Source organism: Orcinus orca, chromosome 6 (genome assembly GCF_937001465.1).
Source record: "Orcinus orca chromosome 6, mOrcOrc1.1, whole genome shotgun sequence".
Lineage (NCBI taxonomy): Eukaryota > Metazoa > Chordata > Mammalia > Artiodactyla > Delphinidae > Orcinus > Orcinus orca.
The window spans coordinates 53128118-53146737 of record NC_064564.1 but is presented as its reverse complement, the minus strand read 5'-3'; the positions used below and the strand labels follow the sequence as shown (position 1 = coordinate 53146737).

At 42.8% G+C, this 18620-nt stretch overlaps 1 protein-coding gene across 3 annotated transcripts in view; it reads left to right on the top strand.

Moving 5' to 3' along the window:
- Positions 1 to 18620, top strand: part of ADAMTSL1 (ADAMTS like 1) — a 1025773-nt gene that overhangs the window by 812805 nt on the left and 194348 nt on the right. For all 3 annotated transcript variants that reach the window (XM_049711047.1, XM_049711046.1, XM_004276108.3), the window contains one exon: positions 15895 to 16105. In XM_049711047.1, the coding sequence (XP_049567004.1) occupies positions 15895 to 16105 (211 nt within the window). The remainder of the gene's footprint in view (positions 1 to 15894; positions 16106 to 18620) is intronic.

The window sequence follows — 18620 nt, the reverse complement described above, 5'->3', positions numbered from 1 at the left end:
AAAATATACAGTGTGTTCTGAGGATCAGAGGGCAGCTAGAAAATTTTCTGTGGCCTGGGGAATGTTGAGCTGCATGAAACCAAACTGTTCCTTATTGTAAGTGTGGGATAAAGCAAGCACAAGTGAATACCAAAATAGTTGCTCTGATTCGGGTATAGCAATAGCAGTCATTTCAAGGAACCACAAATAGGCAAAAAAAAGAGAATCCTGAAGACCCATTCTTCCTATTGGCCTCTCTTGTGCAAGAGAAATAACATTATAACAACAGTGACAACAATAATAATGATGACAGCTACCATGTGATATTTTGCTCCCAGCACCTTTGCAAGGTAGAAGGTAAGAACAGAGTCAAAACTCTGGAGACCACTTGGGATTGAATCCTGGATCTCTACTGACTAGCTGTGTGACCTTGGTCGCATTACTTCATTAACCCATATATAAAAGGATATAATCATATTCCGTCTATCTTAGGTCGCCGTGAGGATTAATGAGTAAGTACGTGTGAAGTTCTTATACAGTACCTTGTACATAGCAAGCATCCAGTAACTACTGGAAGCTATTATCACCGTTGCTGTCCCATTTTACAGATAAAGAAACTGACATTCAGAGTGGGTAACTTGCCCAAAGTTAGAAAGCACAGGTGGAAGTAGACTCCATCCCTGATTTGTTGGAATCCAAAGTTCTGGGTCAGTCTGACTCTCTGACATCGTGCACACACGTCTCCTGCTTGATGCATGTCACTCAGGGATTCAGGGCAATTCCTCAGCACTATTCAGATGCAAGCGTGCTTAAACATAGTGTTCCAGGCATAAAAGTGCTAGCAATAAATGAGCATCATGGATAATCAAGAACAAATGAGGGATTTAATAAGCCAAAATAAATCCTAATATGAGGGTTTAAGTTTAGTCAGACTTCAGTCTGATAATAATCCTGAGATAACAAAACATCAAAGAGGAAAACGTACATTCTACTTGAAGAGATCTTTGAACCTCACTGGAAGAATAACTTTAGGTCATTTTCATGTGGTCAAATATGAAAACGTCTGTGCACGGCCTTCCTCTTTCTCCTCAAGAAGACACCCGTCAAGGCTAGAGAGTACACGGGCTGCTGCTCTCTGCGTCCTGTGGGTGCAACATCTGTGTGAATAGAAACATTCTTGGTCGGCAAAGAGCAGGTGCTGCCTATCGCTGTGTGTGTGTGTGTGTGTGTGTGTGTGTGTGTGTGTGTGTGTGTGTGTGTGTGTGTGTGTGTGTGTGTGTGTGTGTGTGTGTGTGTGTGTGTGTGTGTGTGTGTGTGTGTGTGTGTGTGTGTGTGTGTGTGTGTGTGTGTGTGTGTGTGTGTGTGTGTGTGTGTGTGTGTGTGTGTGTGTGTGTGTGTGTGTGTGTGTGTGTGTGTGTGTGTGTGTGTGTGTGTGTGTGTGTGTGTGTGTGTGTGTGTCCGTCCCAGCACTGACGCAATTCATCACAGCCAGCCTCCATAGTTAGCTGCTTCCTCTCCTGACTCCTCACGTATCAAACCCTGGTGACTGAGACAGAGACACCTCTCCAGGGGGAACGGCTCTATCTTTTGTTTTCCTCTGCTAAACCAGGGTTGAAATGAATTTCTAGTCTGATTAAACATGGCGGAGGACCTGCTTAAAGCCCCACGTCACTCTGTGCCATGGGCCTGTTGGGATTCTCACCAAAGCCCGGCACCCCTTGGGACGGACAGAAAGGGATCGGGCTGGGCATCCAGCTATCAGCTGATGGGACGTGTGCTACCCAGCACTGTCCTGGGGGCTGTGGGTTTGAACTGTAGTGAGCTTAAGTCATCTTGGTCATTGGGGGTTTGGCTGCCCACGGCACCTCTGTTTTCCAGGCTCCCTTACCCACCATAACTACATCGAGGAAAACAGAGGGGAGTGAGACCCAGAATTTTCCAAGGATTTACTAGGCTTTCTACTCAATATTCTTTCCAGCCCTGAGCATGGAAATAGATAAACTGGAATTCCCCAAATGCAACTTAACAACTCACTCTGGCTGGAATACTTTCTGTTTACTTCTGCCTTTGCCTGGCCACCTCTTATTCACCCTTCAAGACTCAGCCCAGGCATCACTGACTCCAGGAAGCCTTCCATGACTATCACTTCCCTTTTGACTCCCAGTCTGTATTTTTGTGCTTCCCTACCCCTCATGCTTACCTGTCTCATAGACTAAATTGTGAGCCCCATGGGAATGGGGTGTGTGTTTCTCTCCTTTACCATTCTGTCCCTTCATGTAGAGCCTGGCCACATAAAGGGCTCAATAAACACTAGTTGAATGAATAAATAAGTGAATAGCACTTATCACAGTATCTTGTAGTTGTCTCCTAAAGCCCTTAAGATCAAGAATTTTTTTTTTTTAAATCTCTGCATCCCCATCATTCAGCATAACGCTTGGTACATAGTAGGTTTTTATCCAATGAATGCATGGCTATAGGCACACATATGTATATGAATGGCCAAATACATGGGTGGAGGAAAAAATTTAGTCTACAAGACTGTGAAAACCATTATGATGAAAAGAAAGAGGAGGCAGAATCTTGCAGGAGATTATATCAATAGAAGCAGATCTGTGGATCCTGACATAAAGGACTGAGCTTCTCAGGCATTTCACTTGGAGAGAAAGCCCATGAATATAAATGTCCAGAAAGGTTTCCATTTACAACATAAACAAATGGATTAAAAACTGCTCAAGAGAACTAACTTGAGGGAGTGTATTGGTTTGCTAGGGCTACCATAATGAAGTACCGTAAACCGGGTGTCTTACAACAGCAGATATTTATTCTCTCACAGTTCTGGAGGCTAAAAGTCTTAAATCATCTGAGCAGGGCCATGCTGTCTCTGAAATCTGTAGGGGAAGGATCCTTCCTTGCCTCTTCCTAGTTTCAGCTGGTTTTTCAGCAATCTTTGGTGTTCGTTGGCTTGTAGATGCCTCTCTCTAACCCTCCATCTTCCCGTGATCACTTTCCCTGTCTGTCTCCTTTTTCTAAAGACACCAGTCATAATGGATTAGGACCCACCCTAATGACCTCATTTTAACTTAATTATCTCTAAAAAGACCGTATTTCCAAATATGGTCACATTCTGGGGTGCTGGGAGTTCGGACTTCAGCATATCTTTTGGGGAGGACATTATCAACCCATAACAGGAAGAAACTCTTAGGCTTGTAGGGTTTCAGTGAGAAATACCCCTGCAAATCAAGGATATAGCAATCTTTATGGCCTGATTTGATGGATGCCAAACAATTCTCTGAACTCCAAAATACTTGATCCTAAATCTTAAAAGCCTTATATTCTACTTGAGATGATAACTAGAGAAAAACATTTAGGCAAATAGAATTATGTCAAATAAGATACTCTAGCCCTGACTTGGAACAGCTACATGGTCAGTGTTATAGAATCTAAACAAGGGCCAAATGACAGTAAATCTATTAGGATTGTAAAGAGGGTGCAGTTGATATGAGCTAGGATGGTGAGGGAGACCCTCCCCGAGGAAGGACTTGAGTCAGACCTGGAGCTGGGAATATGGAGAGCATTCCAGGAAGGAAGAGTTGGAAGCAACTTCACAGATGTGAAAAAGAAAAATGGTGTGTTGGGAAGCCAGCAAACGGTTAAGCCTGGAGAAGCGCATCTCTGTTTAGGGGATTTAATTCTGGAAGAGGAAGGGAGTTCGTTTAGCGCTAGACCTTCAGTGTGAGGATGCTCATCAATTAAGATCAAAGAGAAAACTGGAATCATAACCACAAAAGGGTGTTAGAGGGAGAAAAAGAAAAATGCCAGGTGACACTTGTGTTTGTGATCGAAGCAGTTCCTTCTGTGATCTTGACCACAAGGAGGACAACCCTGTGACTTTTTTTTTTTTGGGGGGAGTCAAGTTTTATTGGGGGGCAAAATGAGGACTGTAGCCTGGGAGACAGCATTTCAGATAGTTCTGAGAAACTGCTCCAAAAAAGTAGGGGGGAAGGTCAGTATATATGTGATTTTTGTGAAGGGGGAGTACATGCAATCCAGCACATATTTTTTTGCAGAAGTTTTCTGCTAGTCTCGAGGAGCAGTCATCACCATGAAGGATTTTAGTGCTTTTCTAGATATGCGGAGATAACAAGAATTGGGCTCATAAAATCAGCTCCTGAAAGTATCTAACTATCTGAAGACCTGTTCTGCCGGTTTTTCCCAGCCTGTGACTATTTTTAATAGGAAATTTCCACCTAGAATTCTAAGCAAGCCAACTAAAACCTCAAACTTCTAAAGGCACAGGTGATTTGGCAGATCATCTACCCTCCTGACCGGTGTCTCAGGAATCCTGTCTGAATCATAATAGTCAGCAGAAATTCTATCTCATTTTAATGTACTATCACCCAGAAGACAGGGCGATCAGAGAATAGGAGGGAGACCTTAGAAGTTTTAACTGAATCAAACTGCCTGTAGGTAAGCAGACACGTGGTGTTTCTTGGACAACGGGATGCCATAGAGAAGTGTTGGAGGGTGTGGGAGAGAAGGCTGGACATGCTTTGTACCACTGGGCCTATTTTCCAGGCCCTTCTGCTGTTTGACATGCTCTACGAAGGAAGTAGGTTTAAAGCAAATGGCATGCTTGTAATGAGAGAGTAAATGTATATCTTGCTGCAAGCGCTCTTTTTTTCAAGAGCTATTCATTAATCTCTTTTTTAAAATAGCAAAAAAACACCAAGGAGTTATTTGCAATGTTGGCAACGTTGATTTGTTGTTTTTTTTTAAAGAAACGATTTAGAGGGTGAGACCAGCTGGCATGGCTAAAGTCATCACTTCCACCACACTGTTCTTCAGTATATATAAGTGCTTTGCCACCTCAGGTGTTTGGTAATCTTGATTATAAGCATTTGTATGGAGGCAAAACCTTGTACCAAGCAGGCTGACTTCCAAGAGAAGCGTGGCTGTATCTGCTGTTTCCTGAGCCCCGCAAGCTCCTCTTTTATAGAGAGCCCTGATTCTCTCCATGCTGTTTATCATATATGCTTTTGGTTGATTTTTGGCCTTCCAATATATTTGTACTGTCTATTGTCTAACATCTCCTTTGATCTTTTATTTTTCCTAGGCCTCTTTAAGCAGCTTTCTAAAGCACAGAGGTTGTAGCAGATCCATCTGCTGTGGAGTGTAACTATTTTCCTAAACTTGTCTATTCTTCCTCTCTGACCCTTCATGATTCCATCCTCCATCCTTAGTGACTTAGCAGGATAGAAGGAGTAACCTGACTTCCCTTCCCAACTTTGGGGAAATCACTGGTTTCTCTGAGCCCCAGCTTGCTGGTCTGTAAGATGGAGGTGGTGATGCTGGCTTTGCTTTACCTCTGAGTTAGGTGGATCAAGTGAGATAATGTTGATGGACAGACTTTGTGATTTGCAATCAGTCGTGTAAATGCAAGTGGCATGAGCACCACACTGCCTGTCTTCTGAAATTCTGCAGTGTCCATGCTTCAGCCCAATAGTTTAGCAGTTAGCTCATTCCTCTTACCTAACATTGTTTGCTGTGTCTCCTGGGTGTTTGTCAGTTCTCCCCATCTTTGCTGAAAGCATGTGGAAGGTAGCGAGCACGTTCCCCACTTCTGTATCTGCCACAGGGCTTATTAGCAGGGTACGCGTAAATGCTCAGTTAATGTGGGCAGGTCACAAATGTCCTTTCCCTCAGTCTCTGTAACCTGTGGTACTTTGACTGACTCACCCTGGGAAGAACTCTCATTCTATTCATTAAACTCTCTCCTCACAATCATCATCCACGCATTTAACAAATATTTGCTGAGCAACCAGTAAGAACAGTTCATATTAGCTAATGTTTACAGAGCCCTCAATCTGTGCCAGGCACTGTGCTTATGCCCTTTACGTAGATGTTTTCACTTAAACCTCCTAACAACCCTTTGAAGGGAGTATTGCTATTATTTCTATTTTAAATAGGAGTAAACTGTTTAGTAACTTGCCCAAGGTTATGCAATTAGAGAGTGGCAGGGCACGGTTCATTCACAGAGAATCCAACTTCAGAGCCAAAGGTCTCCTTCATTAGGCCACGATACCAACCCTGGGCATCCTTGTTGTGCCGGCACTGGAGTAGGTCCTGGAGATATTAGGTTGAATAAGTCAGGGCCGTTAGGGTCTAGTGAGAGAGTTAAATATAAGTAGACAAGTAACTACGGTGTGGTGAAAATGAGCCTGAGGGAAGAAAAGAATGCCACTAGAAGGAAAGACACAGTAGGAGAGGGAAAGGTCTAGCTCTGCCTTGTGGGAGGGGCATCGGAAAAGTGTTCAGAGAGGAAGGTGGTGTTCGAGATCCAACCTGGGAGAGGGAGAGGCATCTGCCAGCCAGAGAAGAGCAGTCCTCTTCTGCTGGGTACTCAGCAAAGCTGAGTATGGGGTGACCAGAGATTACACCAGAAAGATATACTCAAACTTCTTTGGGAAGCACATGGCAGGCGGGCCAAGGATTTGACCATCGGCCTGTGGGTAACAGGGAGCCAGTGGATGTTTTTTTATAAGCTTTATTTCGAAATAATTTCAGTGTTTAAAGAAGTCGCCAAAATAGTACACAGATCTCCCTTATACTCGTCCCCTCAGTTCTATAGTTGTTAACATTTTGGGACCATTTGGGAATTTTAGGTATATATCCCACATGCATCTTAACACTTCAGTGTTTATTACCTAAAAACAAGAATGTTGTCATAAATAACCATCAATCAAGAAACGACATGAATTCAGTATCACCATCTCATGCACAGACTCCATTCACAGGTTGCCTGTTGTCCCAGCAATGCCCTCTATAGGCCCCCAAATCCAATCTAGGGTCTTGTGTTTGGTTGCCATTTCTTCTTAGATTTCTCCCATCTGGGACAGTCTCTTCTTGTCTTTCATATCCTGGACATTTTTGAAGAGTACAGGCCAGTTACTTTGTAAAATGTCCCTCAGTTTGGGTTTGTTTCATGTTTCCTCGTGATTTTTGAAATTTGACAAAAGCGCTGCAGAAGTACGCTGTGTACTTCTTAGAGCATTGTGTCAGGAGATGAGGAAAGGTGTTCCGTTCCATTCGTTAGTGATGATGGCAACCCTTATGACTTGGTTAAGATGATGTCGGCCAGGTTTTCCACCATAAAATTAATAAGTATGTTGATCATATTTATAGCAAGTAACAAGTATTTTATGTAGATAATCTAAGGCTAAGTGAAAACCCTATTCCTCACCAACCTTTCATCCACCAGTGTCAATATTCATTGATGATTCTTGCCTGAATCAAGTGTTATTATCATTGTTGTTGTTATTGTTGACAAATGGTGACTTTCTAAACTCTATCATTCCTTCTAGTTTATTAGTAGGCATTCTACTGTTGGGTAGAGATTTCTCTTATTTATTTACTTATGAATTTCTATCCTACTTAGAGAGTTAAAATTCATTACTGTCAAATTGTCTCAGACGTGGGCAGTGAGAGCCCCTTCAAACTGGCCCCTGTGTCCTTTTGATTTATACCCCATCATTCTTTGAGTACTTCCCAGTTTCCTGGTACAAGATATTCCAGGCTCACTTTTCATTTTCCCAGCCCCTGCCCCAGAGCCCTTTTTACAGGAACTGGTTCCTTAGTGAAGAATGATACTTAGAAACCAAGACCTGGGCATTTGATATGCTTGATACTACTAGGAGACCTAGAGGTCATTGCTTCGAGACCTGTTAGCAGAGAGAGCTAGGAAATGTTGTAAACATATACATCTGTATATTTGTATACACTCAGGTATATCTATTGATATATCTTCGTCTATCTAGGTATCTGTCTATTAAATATCATGAATTCACACTGTTTTCAATACCAATCTAATTTTATCAGGTTTATTCTAGTCTTCCCACTTTCTGTATCTGTAACTCCTCTCTGACAGTAAGAAGTCTGGCTCCCATTCTCCTTCATGTACTTGTGTATTTGTTCAGTCCTTCCTGAATGTTTGGTTCCCAGTTATCATTGCCCATGGTGAGCCCCGTCACATGCCAGTGGACCACTCCGCACCAAGCCTCAGGCTAGAGTTCGGTCCTACAAAGCCGAAGAGGGAAGGAAGGAGGAAAACCCAGTTAGAAAGTCCAGCTCCAGCCAGGCAGCACCACCTTGCCCCCACTGGGTGCACTGGACCAAAACTGAGCCCTGGACACCCTGGCCCCCCTCCCCTGAAAGCCCAGCTCGGGCTCCAATGAGGTTTATAATCAGAGGAAGTCAAGTGAGCAGATTCACATTTTAGACTGACCTTTTGGAAGCTTCAGGCTATGGATAGATTGGAAACTGGAAGATGTGGAGATAAATGAGGAGCCACTAATAATCGTCCAAGAACCTTAAAGTGGGACAGGGTTATAGTGTCCCTGGTGAAGGGAGGATTCTCTTGGCCCTACCTTAGGATTTCTAGAGCTGGCCACGCTCCATGGTATCTGATTTATTATTGCCGGATTGCTATCTACCTCCTGACCTCAGAGGCATTGTAAAGGAAACAAATATTTTGGGGGGAACCTTAAAAAAAAATCACAAGGTAGAAATGTCAAGTTGGAGGATTACACACAAGTATAAAGAATGCATCTAACAAATAACTGAAATTTATAATGGTATTTTGCCTCCCAATAAAAACTGCATTTTAAAATTTTGAGTGGAGAAACAAACCCTACTGTGCTGCAAAAGCCAGCGTAAGAGGAGTTTCTTCAGATAATAGCTTGTGGTGGGGAGAGTCTGCCGTTAGAAATTATGTGCATTTATACCAGTAGCCAACAGTGAGTTGCTGGAGGCCTCTCTGAAAGAGTAGGGGAGCAAACCCTTGGCAGTTCACATAATGAGCCCTTGTGTAAAGGAAGGCAAAAACTCCTCCTTTTGTGTAGCTAATAAACACCAGCGGCTAAGAAGCTGCAACCACCCTGGGTCCTTGATTGCCCAAATTACCTCTTCCAGCCACCTTCACAAAAAAACAAACATGCGCGCGGGGGAACCACACTCTGCCTTTGCCCTTCAGTTGCCAAGTCCCACTGCCGCTTCACTGAAAAACAACTGTTCGTGACCCTGGGCGGCTTCAGTGGCGGCTGCTTCTATCACTGAGGAATAGATCTGTCATTTTGCCATTTGTCATTTTCTGAAGCTGTGAGCACCGGGGATCCTAAAATTTGCATCTCAGATCTAGTTTGTACTGCCGTCTTCATCATCCTGGCCCTCAGAAGCCGTAGCCTGGCTGCCTGGGTTTGAATCCTGATTCCCTTGTTTACTAGCCGTGTGAGTTCGGACAAGTTGCTCGTCTGGTCAGAGCCTCTGTTGTATTGCCCCATAAAATGGGAGAACGGATAATACCATCTTCATAGAGTTGATGTAGGTAATACGTAAGTTCAGATATGTATCCCACATCCTGGGGGAGCTTAGCCCTGAGTCCTGCTGGGATAATGCAGAGCTGGGGCTTCTAAAATCCGCAGTGCTGGCCTCTGTCACAGGGAGCAGCCCCGTTCTCAGCACCCCCATGTCCAAGTCATGGGAGACTTTGATGTGATGCAGGTGGCGTTGACATCAGTGTGAGGCCTGGCAGGAGGCATTGTAGGCCATGACTAATTAATCATTTAACGTCTTCAGGCCTCAACTCCTTGTTTAAAACGCAAATAATCACAGTACCTCTCTCACAGGGCTGTGGAGAGGATTAAAGGAGGCAACTCATTTAAAGCAACTAGCACAGTACCTGGCTCACTGTAAACACTGGCAATGTTAGTATTATTATTGTTATTGGCCATAATACGTGACGTCAGCTGGATATGTTGTGGTCACATCATGGCTTATGGCTCACGGCAAAGGGTCTCTCTGCTGTGCCCAAGGCCAAGAACTGGCCAGATACAGGCAGGGTGACAAGACCACGTTCCAATAAGTCAGACTTTGGGCAGAACTCCAGCACCATCAGAAAAACAAAGGGGAAATCAGGAAACCAAGCCTAAAATCTAAAATCCAATTATAATGACAGGCCAACCCAAGGACACATGATGCTGGGCAGAGGGCAGGAAGCCTAATTCCAGCCTTGCGGGGTGGGAGGTAACCTGTCTCCTGCCTGCCCTTGGACAGGAGTCAATTGCAGGAGCTTGGCAAGGTCCAGCCTGAAGCTACAGGGCATCGCTGTGCTCTCCCGACGCCTAGTGCCTTCCCTGCAAGCAGGTTTTGGCAGAAAGAAACAGGAATGTGGAGAAGAAGGGTTCAACAGAAAGAAAACAGTATAGAAAGAGAAGTCAGGGGGAACCAGTCTCCCGAACATTTTGGCCGTGAGCCCAACCATGAAGCCAACACCTGAAGCCTAGAAGCTAAAAGAAATCATAGTGATCATGTTTACTCTTCTCTATATACAGAACCACAGAGCCTTCAGCCAAAACCATTGGAGCAGATGTGTTTTGGAATACAGAATTTGGGGCATTTTCGAAATATGTTAGGATTACTAAGACGTTAAGTGTGTAACATCTGTAGTGAGTTCTGGGGGGAAAAACACCATAATCCAACAGGCTACTATTACTGCAGTAAAATGTATAAATATTTACATCAAGTGAGATGTGACCTGTCAAGGCATCATGTCAATCCAGGTCCAGCTTTGTTACCAGATAGTTTGCACCACACTGAAGAAAACCTAGTGGTGTTCAGAGCTTTGGGGACCTTGAAATTGGGGTGGGCGGTTGTTCAGAGGACACAGCTGAGATGTTGACCAGGCAAGTGACGAATCACTGGGGTTCCACTCAGCTTGAGTCCCCTCATCCTTCCTGAGCATCTGCTGTGTTCCAGGCACTGTGCTAGGCACTGAGGTCGCAGTTTGGGTTCCTAGGGCTGCCATAACAAAGTATTGACTACAAATGGGGTGACTTAAAACAGCAGAAATTTATTCTCTCAGAGTTCTGGAGGCAAAAATCAATTCCAAAATTATGATATCAGTAGAGCCATGGTCCCTGAAACGTGTGAGGGAGAATCCTTCCTTGCCTCTTCTAGCTTCTGGAGTTTACCGGCAATCCTCGACATTCCTGGGCTTGTACATGCATCCCTGTCATCTTTGTCTCTGTCATGACATGGCATTCTCCCTGGGTGTCTCTCTCTCTTCTTATGAGGTACCTGTCATATTGGATTAAGGACCCACCCTTCTCTAGGATGACCTCATCTTAAGTGATTACATCCACCATGACCCTACTTCCAAATGAGGTCACATTCTGAGGTACTGGGGGTTAGGACTCCAACATATCTTTTGGGGGGATACAATTAAACCCATAACGAGTGGTAAACCAAAACAGGCACAGCCTCATGCTCTCATCAAGGTAATAGTCGAGCAGGATACTCAGATTACAGGTGCGTTCTAAAGAAGACATACAGATGGCCAACGGGTATACGAAAAATGCTCAGTGTCACCAATCATCAGGGAAATGCAAATGAAAACTACAATGAGATATCATCTCAGACCCGTCAGGATGGCTATCATCAAGAAACCAAAGACAACAAATGTTGGCAAGAATGTAGAGAAATTGGAACCCTTGCACACTGTTGGGGGAAGTACCAAATGGTGCAGCCACTGTGGAAAACAGTATAGTGGTTCCTCCAAAAATTAAAAATAAAACTATCACACGATCCTGCAATGCCACTTCTCAATATTTATCCAAAAGAATTGAAATCAGGACCTTGGAGGGATACTAGCATTCTCAGATTCATTGTAGCACTCACTGTTCTCAGTAGCTGTTTCCAAGATGTGGAAACAGCTTAAATGCCCATGGGCAGATGAATAGATAAAGATGTGATGTATACTTTCAATGGAATATTATTCAGCCTTAGAAAGGAAGGAAATGTTGCAATGTGTAACAATATGGATGAACCTTAAAGATTTTATGCTAAGTTAAATAAACCAGTCCCAGAAGGACAGATACTAGATGATACCACTTACATGAGGTATCTAAAATAGTCAAATTCATAGACTCATAGAGTGGAATGGTGGTTGCCAGGAGCTCAGGAGAGGGGGAAACGGAGAGTTACAATCAACAGGCATAAAATTTCAGTTAAGCAAGATGAGTGTTAGAGATTTGCTGTACAACAGTGTACCTAGAGACAACAATACTGTATTGCACACTTAAAATTTTGTTAAGAGAGTAGATCCCATGGTACGTGTTCTTACCACAATAGAACAAAAGAAAAAAACAAGTGTGTTGAGAATTTCCAAACGGAGAGTATTCGTGGAACCGTATCGTAGAGGAACATTTTACCCAGTTGAGGGCTTCCTCCCTGAGGAAGTAACATTTTCAGGGAAGATGAAAAGATGAGTTAAAGTCAACCAGACAAAGTGGGGCAAGAAGCACAAATGCCCTCGCCCTCGGACGTCCAGAGCCCCTGTCCTCCTCAGCACTGGGCTTCTGAGAAGCCAGAATCCCAGGGAAGGCCTGTCAGTGTCTCCCAAGCTGCCAGCTACAGCTAATCCTGCCCGCAGGCTGGGTCCCACCAGCCTACAGTCCCTCCGTCAGCCAGCAGGACCCAGCACTCACAATCGAAGCCCCTATGCAGGAGAGCAGCAGCAGGGGCATCTCTCTGTTTTCCCTCGTTTGGCCTAAACGGATTAAAATACTTTGACCCAGAATCAGCAAAGTGCTTAACACACAGATAGCTTCTGCTGCCCTCCTTCCCTTGAGAAAGCAATGTACCTTTATCATGAGTAAGCAGATATGTCTGTTTTGTGAGTTTTTCCAGCAGCATTGAAGTGGCCTCATGGCTGCCAGATGCCTCTGTTTCAAGATCCCAGTGACTAAATTTCTGCCAGAGGTGAGGGCAGGAGTAGGGGCAGCAGCGGTGTAGGGACTAAATTAGGGCAAGTTTCAGCCTTGGGCCAGTACTCGCTGTGCAAGCGGCTCCTTTATGAGACATCCATAGAGAGGTCATCAGCATTGGGTGTAGTTGCTGGATTCTACCTTACACCCACAACAGTTTAGTGTTTCTCTTGAAAGTGGGAGGGGGGAGGGAGGAAAACATCCTCTTTTGAAGCATGACAAATATAGAGAAAAGTGCACAAATTCCGCACAAATGGCCTGGTGATTTTTCACACCGAGGAGGCAGATCCAGCGCCCAGATCAAGATAACACATCCCAGAAACCCTCCCCCTCCCCCCACCGTACTCTACTTCTGGTTACTACCCACCAAGGGTAACCACCACCCTCACTTCGAACATTGTAGATTAGTTTTGGTTTTTGAGTTTTATGTAAATGAAATCACACTATGGATTTTGCAGTTGTGGTTTTGTTCACTCAGTTTTATGTCTGTGAGATTCAGTCACGTTGCTTGTTGTTGTAGTAGTTTATATTCATGCTTCTGTCAAGGTTTGTATGAATACATCATAATTATCTATCCATTCAACTGCTGATGGACATTTAGGTTGTTTCCCAGCTGAGCTATTAGGAATAGTGCTTCTTTGAACCTTCTCATATATGTCTTTTGCCGAACATATGCAAGTTTTGGGGAGAGAATATATACTTGTATTAGTTGTCTATTATTGCATAATGAATTTCTCCAAAACCTAGGAGTTCACAACAAAAATAAACATTTATTACCTCTCACAGTTTAACGAATGAGAAATCTGGGAGCAACTTGGAGAGGCAGTTCTGGCTCAGGGTGTCTCATGAGGTTGAAATCATCTGAAGGCCAGCCGTGGTCCAGCAGAGCTGCTTGCAAGGTAGCATGGGCCAGGGACCCATGTCACTGGCACGTTGGTGCTGACTGTGGGTGAGCAGCCCCAGTTCCTTTGCATGTGGACTTTCCTCCAGATTGTCTCAGGGTCGTCATGACATGGTGGCTGCCCTCCCCTACAGTAAGCAATCAAAGAGAGAGAGCCAAGTGGAAGCTACATCCTTTTTCTGATTTAGCCTTGGAAGTCACATAGCATCCGTTCTACCTCATTGGTGTGGACATATTTTTAAAACCAATAGCCCACAACATTTTGAAGCTTGGAATTTATCCAAGCTAGGGATCTAAAAATAAGTTTATAGACATTCATACAAGGATCTAAAAGAAATATATTCAACCCAGCCTCTCCTCTTTTATTCATTTAAAATTTTATGAACATTTGTAGGACAGTTCTCAAGGTATTTTCCGGAGATAAGATGATATTGTATAATAGAAGGTACAAAGGCTTTGGAGCCAGACACACCCAAGTTTGATCCTGGATTCACTACTTACTAATTGTGGGTATTTGGGCAAGCAGCCTCTTGGATTTTCAGATTCCTTCAACTTTAAAATAGGGAGAATCAGTAGAGCCCAACTCAGTGTTCTGGAAGTAATTAAATGAGATAATGTGTGTAAGGTGCTCATGATGATGGTAGGTCCCTTCCATTTGCTCATTTATTTAAAAAAAATATTAACCATATACATTAATTATCCAGTAGTAAACGTACACATTAACTATCTAAAAAAGAAAAATATTAACCATAGACATTAACCATATACGTTAGCTATGAAGAACCCTGCGAGAGATACAAAACTGACTCAGACACGGACCTTGCCTTCAAGAGGTGTATGTTCTAGTAGGGTCCTTGACAGATGGAATAACTGTAATACAACTGAGAAAATGTTCAGTGTCTGGAGCAGATGTAGATAACAATCCTTTAAATATGGGTTAAATTTGGATATATAGAAATGGAAGAAATTTAGAGGGGCAAGGGAAAGACCAAAAGTATTCCAAATTAGGAGTAACAGCTTCAGTAAAGACAGAGCTAGAAAACCAGGGGGCATGAATCAAGATAACACAGTACTTCATTACAGATACGGCTTAAATATAGGGTAGGAAAGGAGGTTGTGGAAATAGGGGTTGGAAAGGTAATTACCTATCAGAGTAGTTGAAAAGATTGAGAAAGCTATACTCAGTTTTACAGCCTGATGAGAAACATTAAAGCCAGAGACTTTTAAACCAATTTTCAGGGCTGGCTACAAAAGCTAGGCAGCCCTAGCTACTGAAGGATCTGTTTGCCATGCTTTTCTTTGCTAACTCCCGTTTGTAGAATCTTTGTGTCTCACGCTGTAAACAGAACTTCCTAAAACTGATCATAAAGAACATTTCTCACTCCAAGCCCAAGCAACTGAGGTGTTTCTTTATTATCCCCACTTTGGGGGCTGCATCAACAGGGAATTGCAGTGAGACTGTTTTTACAGGCCACTCGAAGTGTACTTGTCAAGACTTGGCCATTTGGAATGACCAATTCGTGCCCTTAACTCATCTGTGTGTTGACTTCCTCTTCTAGGTAATGAGCTGTTCTCTCCACTTATTCCTCCTCGAGAAGAGTAATCTATTTAGCAACTCTCACTTTTGTTACATTCTCCAGTCCCAGGCAGTGATGATATTTCATACATAAGACCGAGACGTTTCTATGCTATGATGGAAGCTTGAAGGAAGTTGGAACCGGCAACCTTTCATTTTGAAGCCAAAGAAAAACAGGCACAGATTTTTCAGTCTTGCTAAGAATGGGGGCTAGAGAGATGAGCAGAAAGCTTTCTTCTAGACCCGCTATTCAGTATGTGGTAACCAACGCCTTTATGCGCTCAACTTATATCTTATCTAACATACCCTCCTATTTTGATGAAGCTTATAAGTTTCATCAAAAGAGACATGGTTGTGACCATTCTTGGTGATTTTGTGGGTAAAAATTGGAGGTTCCATTTTATCACCCACTTTGTTTACTCTGAATGAATTCTAGAGCATGAAGGGAAAGGATGGGTTCTAGGTTTGGGATAGAATTCCTAGCCAATCTTGTGCTAGAACTTCCCAAATACCCAGGTAGGTGTTTTTACTCCATTAGGTAACATTTGGCGTCATGGGACCTGTTCTCTACACAAGTGCTCAGGGTGTCCTCTTCCTCTCTGGCTCTGATTTCTTCCCAGGTGGGAAATTGGCAAGTGGAGTCCATGTAGTCTCACCTGTGGGGTTGGCCTGCAGACCAGAGATGTCTCCTGCTCCCACCTACTTTCCAGAGAGATGAATGAAACAGTAATCCTGGCTGATGAGCTGTGTCACCAGCCCAAGCCCAACACGGTGCAAGCTTGTAACCGCTTCAACTGCCCCCCAGCCTGGTACCCTGCGCAGTGGCAGCCGGTGAGTTCTGGGGTTACCCAGTATTGGAGTTTGTGTTTGCAGCAGTGATTCGGGACAGGGAAAGTGCCCTGTGAGAGTGTTGTGTCATTAAAGGACTGTTCAAGATCTGCTCATCCCTCCTTGCTTAGTACTCCCCCAACCTTATTCAAATCCAGATCTTTTCATTACAATTACCAAGCTCTTTCTACTGTACCGCCTCCAGTGACATTCATGACAAAGTTTTCACTGAGCTAAGGAAAAATTTTTTTTAATAAGGACTGTGTGGTGGGTAAATTACCATAAAGCTACATTTTCTGAATGTGTGCTTTTTCTAGCTTTTGCTATTTCAAATTCAAAGAGATAAAGATACCAGGCAATGGCTTTTCTTTTTTTTTTTTTAAACATAATTCCTTAGCAAAATAGAACGTTAGAAGTCGAGTTAATTACAGACTTTTAAAATTTTCCTGATCCATGGGGAACTATTGTTTAAAGCAGGGGTTGGCAAACTGTTGCCCAAAGCCAAATCCAGTTCACAACCAATTATTGTAAATAAACTTTTATTGGAAGACAGCCACACCCACTCTGTTATGTGTTTTTTGTGACGTTCCTGCATTATAAGGGCAGAACCGCTTGGTTGTGACGGAGACCATATGGCCCACAAAACCTAAAACATTTACTCTGCCCCTTTACAGAACAGTTTGCTGACCCCATTCTCAAGCATATATTATAATAATAAAAATACAATTATTTTATCCTCAAATCCTCTCTAAAATTAATATATATTTATCAAACTTTAGTTAAGTAACCTTTTTGCATGCCTTTAAAAAATACAGGATTTTAGATTGATTACTTGGATAAAATCTTATTGTACAATTGCCTCCCTATTAGAATATCAGACGTAGTTTGAAAGTGACAACAAAAGTCACAAAAAGTAAGCCTGAAAGGTGAGGGGGACTTACATCCTCCTTTTACTGAAACAGTTTTTCACTCTCAGAAGTGTCCCAGTTAGAATGATAAATCATGTGGTCATCCAACTGAGAAGGAGAGAGGAAGACAGCCTTGGTGCCGAGACAAAGAGCTGCCATTTCCATGCGTCCCTCTCTGCTTCTTCACAGCCAGTGAGCAGAGCCCCTTCCTTCTTCCTTCCCCTTCTTGGGGCTGTGATTTAGCAAAGTGCTGAAAGAATCAAACAGTAATGAGTGAGCAACACACTAACGTATAGAGCATCTAGAAACAGACGTTGACTCTATATATATCCTTTTTGAGCTTAAATGTACTATATGGCTAGGTTCGTAAAGTCCATGCTACTGTGTGATGGTTTATGCAAGTCAAGAGGATGTTATATATTTTGAACATCTATGTACCATGTTCTGTTAAGAAATATATGTTGTGACACACCTAATTGAAGTTAATCCTCACTATAGTCCAGTGAAAAGTAGATTTTATTGTCTTCATTTTAGTTACGGATGATATAACTGTGTCCTAGATATGGTTTTGCCCAAGGTCATAGAGCCTGGTCCAGAACCCAGGTCTCCTGATTTCTGGTGCATTTATACTTTTACCTTTAACTATACGTCAGCTTCATACTGCACCACTAACCCATGATAACACTAAGAAAGGAAGAGGTCAGCCCAATCAACCTCTACTGTTGAAACTGAGTCCCTGTATTATTAGTTTGTGTTGCCATTAAGCACCTAATAAGTTCTGGGTAAAATGTTTATTGAATAACAAAATGAATGAATAGGTCAATAGTACTGCCACAAGCCCTGAAGTTTTTTACTTTATATCCTCCTGATAGGTTTGTTTCATAGTTGTAGGTAATAATATTGACCGTGAAAGTCAGTGAAACACCATCCTCTTTCAATAGCCACACATGCTGCTGAATAATGGCAGTGAGTGACCAGCACATCCATATACATGACCTTTTCCGGTCTGTTGCCAACACTGCCACCCCATGCCCAGTGGCCCTGTTTGAAACAGTTGATTTCTAAAGAGTCAATTACTCTTCCACTTTCCATCGCCCTTGGGCCTGTTAAGACATGAATTTATTTTGAAAACTTTTTCTATTTCCTTCCATTAGGGAGAAGACTTTAAGATGAGTTGGATTTAAGTCCATTTTTCAGATCAGGAAAGTAATAGTAAAAACTCTTTGAAGTTTAGCCAGTGAACCACTGACTATACTTTATTAGGACCTTTAAAAAGATCTTTTTCATACCCAATGCATAAAGATCTTTTTCATACCCAGTGCATAATAATTGTGAGAAATATTCAAACATAATAAGAAATAAAGAACATGGAAAGTGAAAGCCACCAGGGATTCTATCTTCCAGAGAAAAATCCCTTTGAAACATTTGGTGCATAGGAATCCTTGGTCACTTTTAGGAATCGCTCTGAACCTAGAGGAAACAATAGACTATTCTTCTTATATTATTTCCTAGAATCCTACTTCTTTAGTTAAGTTTTTTAGGCAAAATCAGCTATTACTGACCACTTATTAGGAGAGAGGAAGTCATTGTTTATGCTTATGGAATAAGTC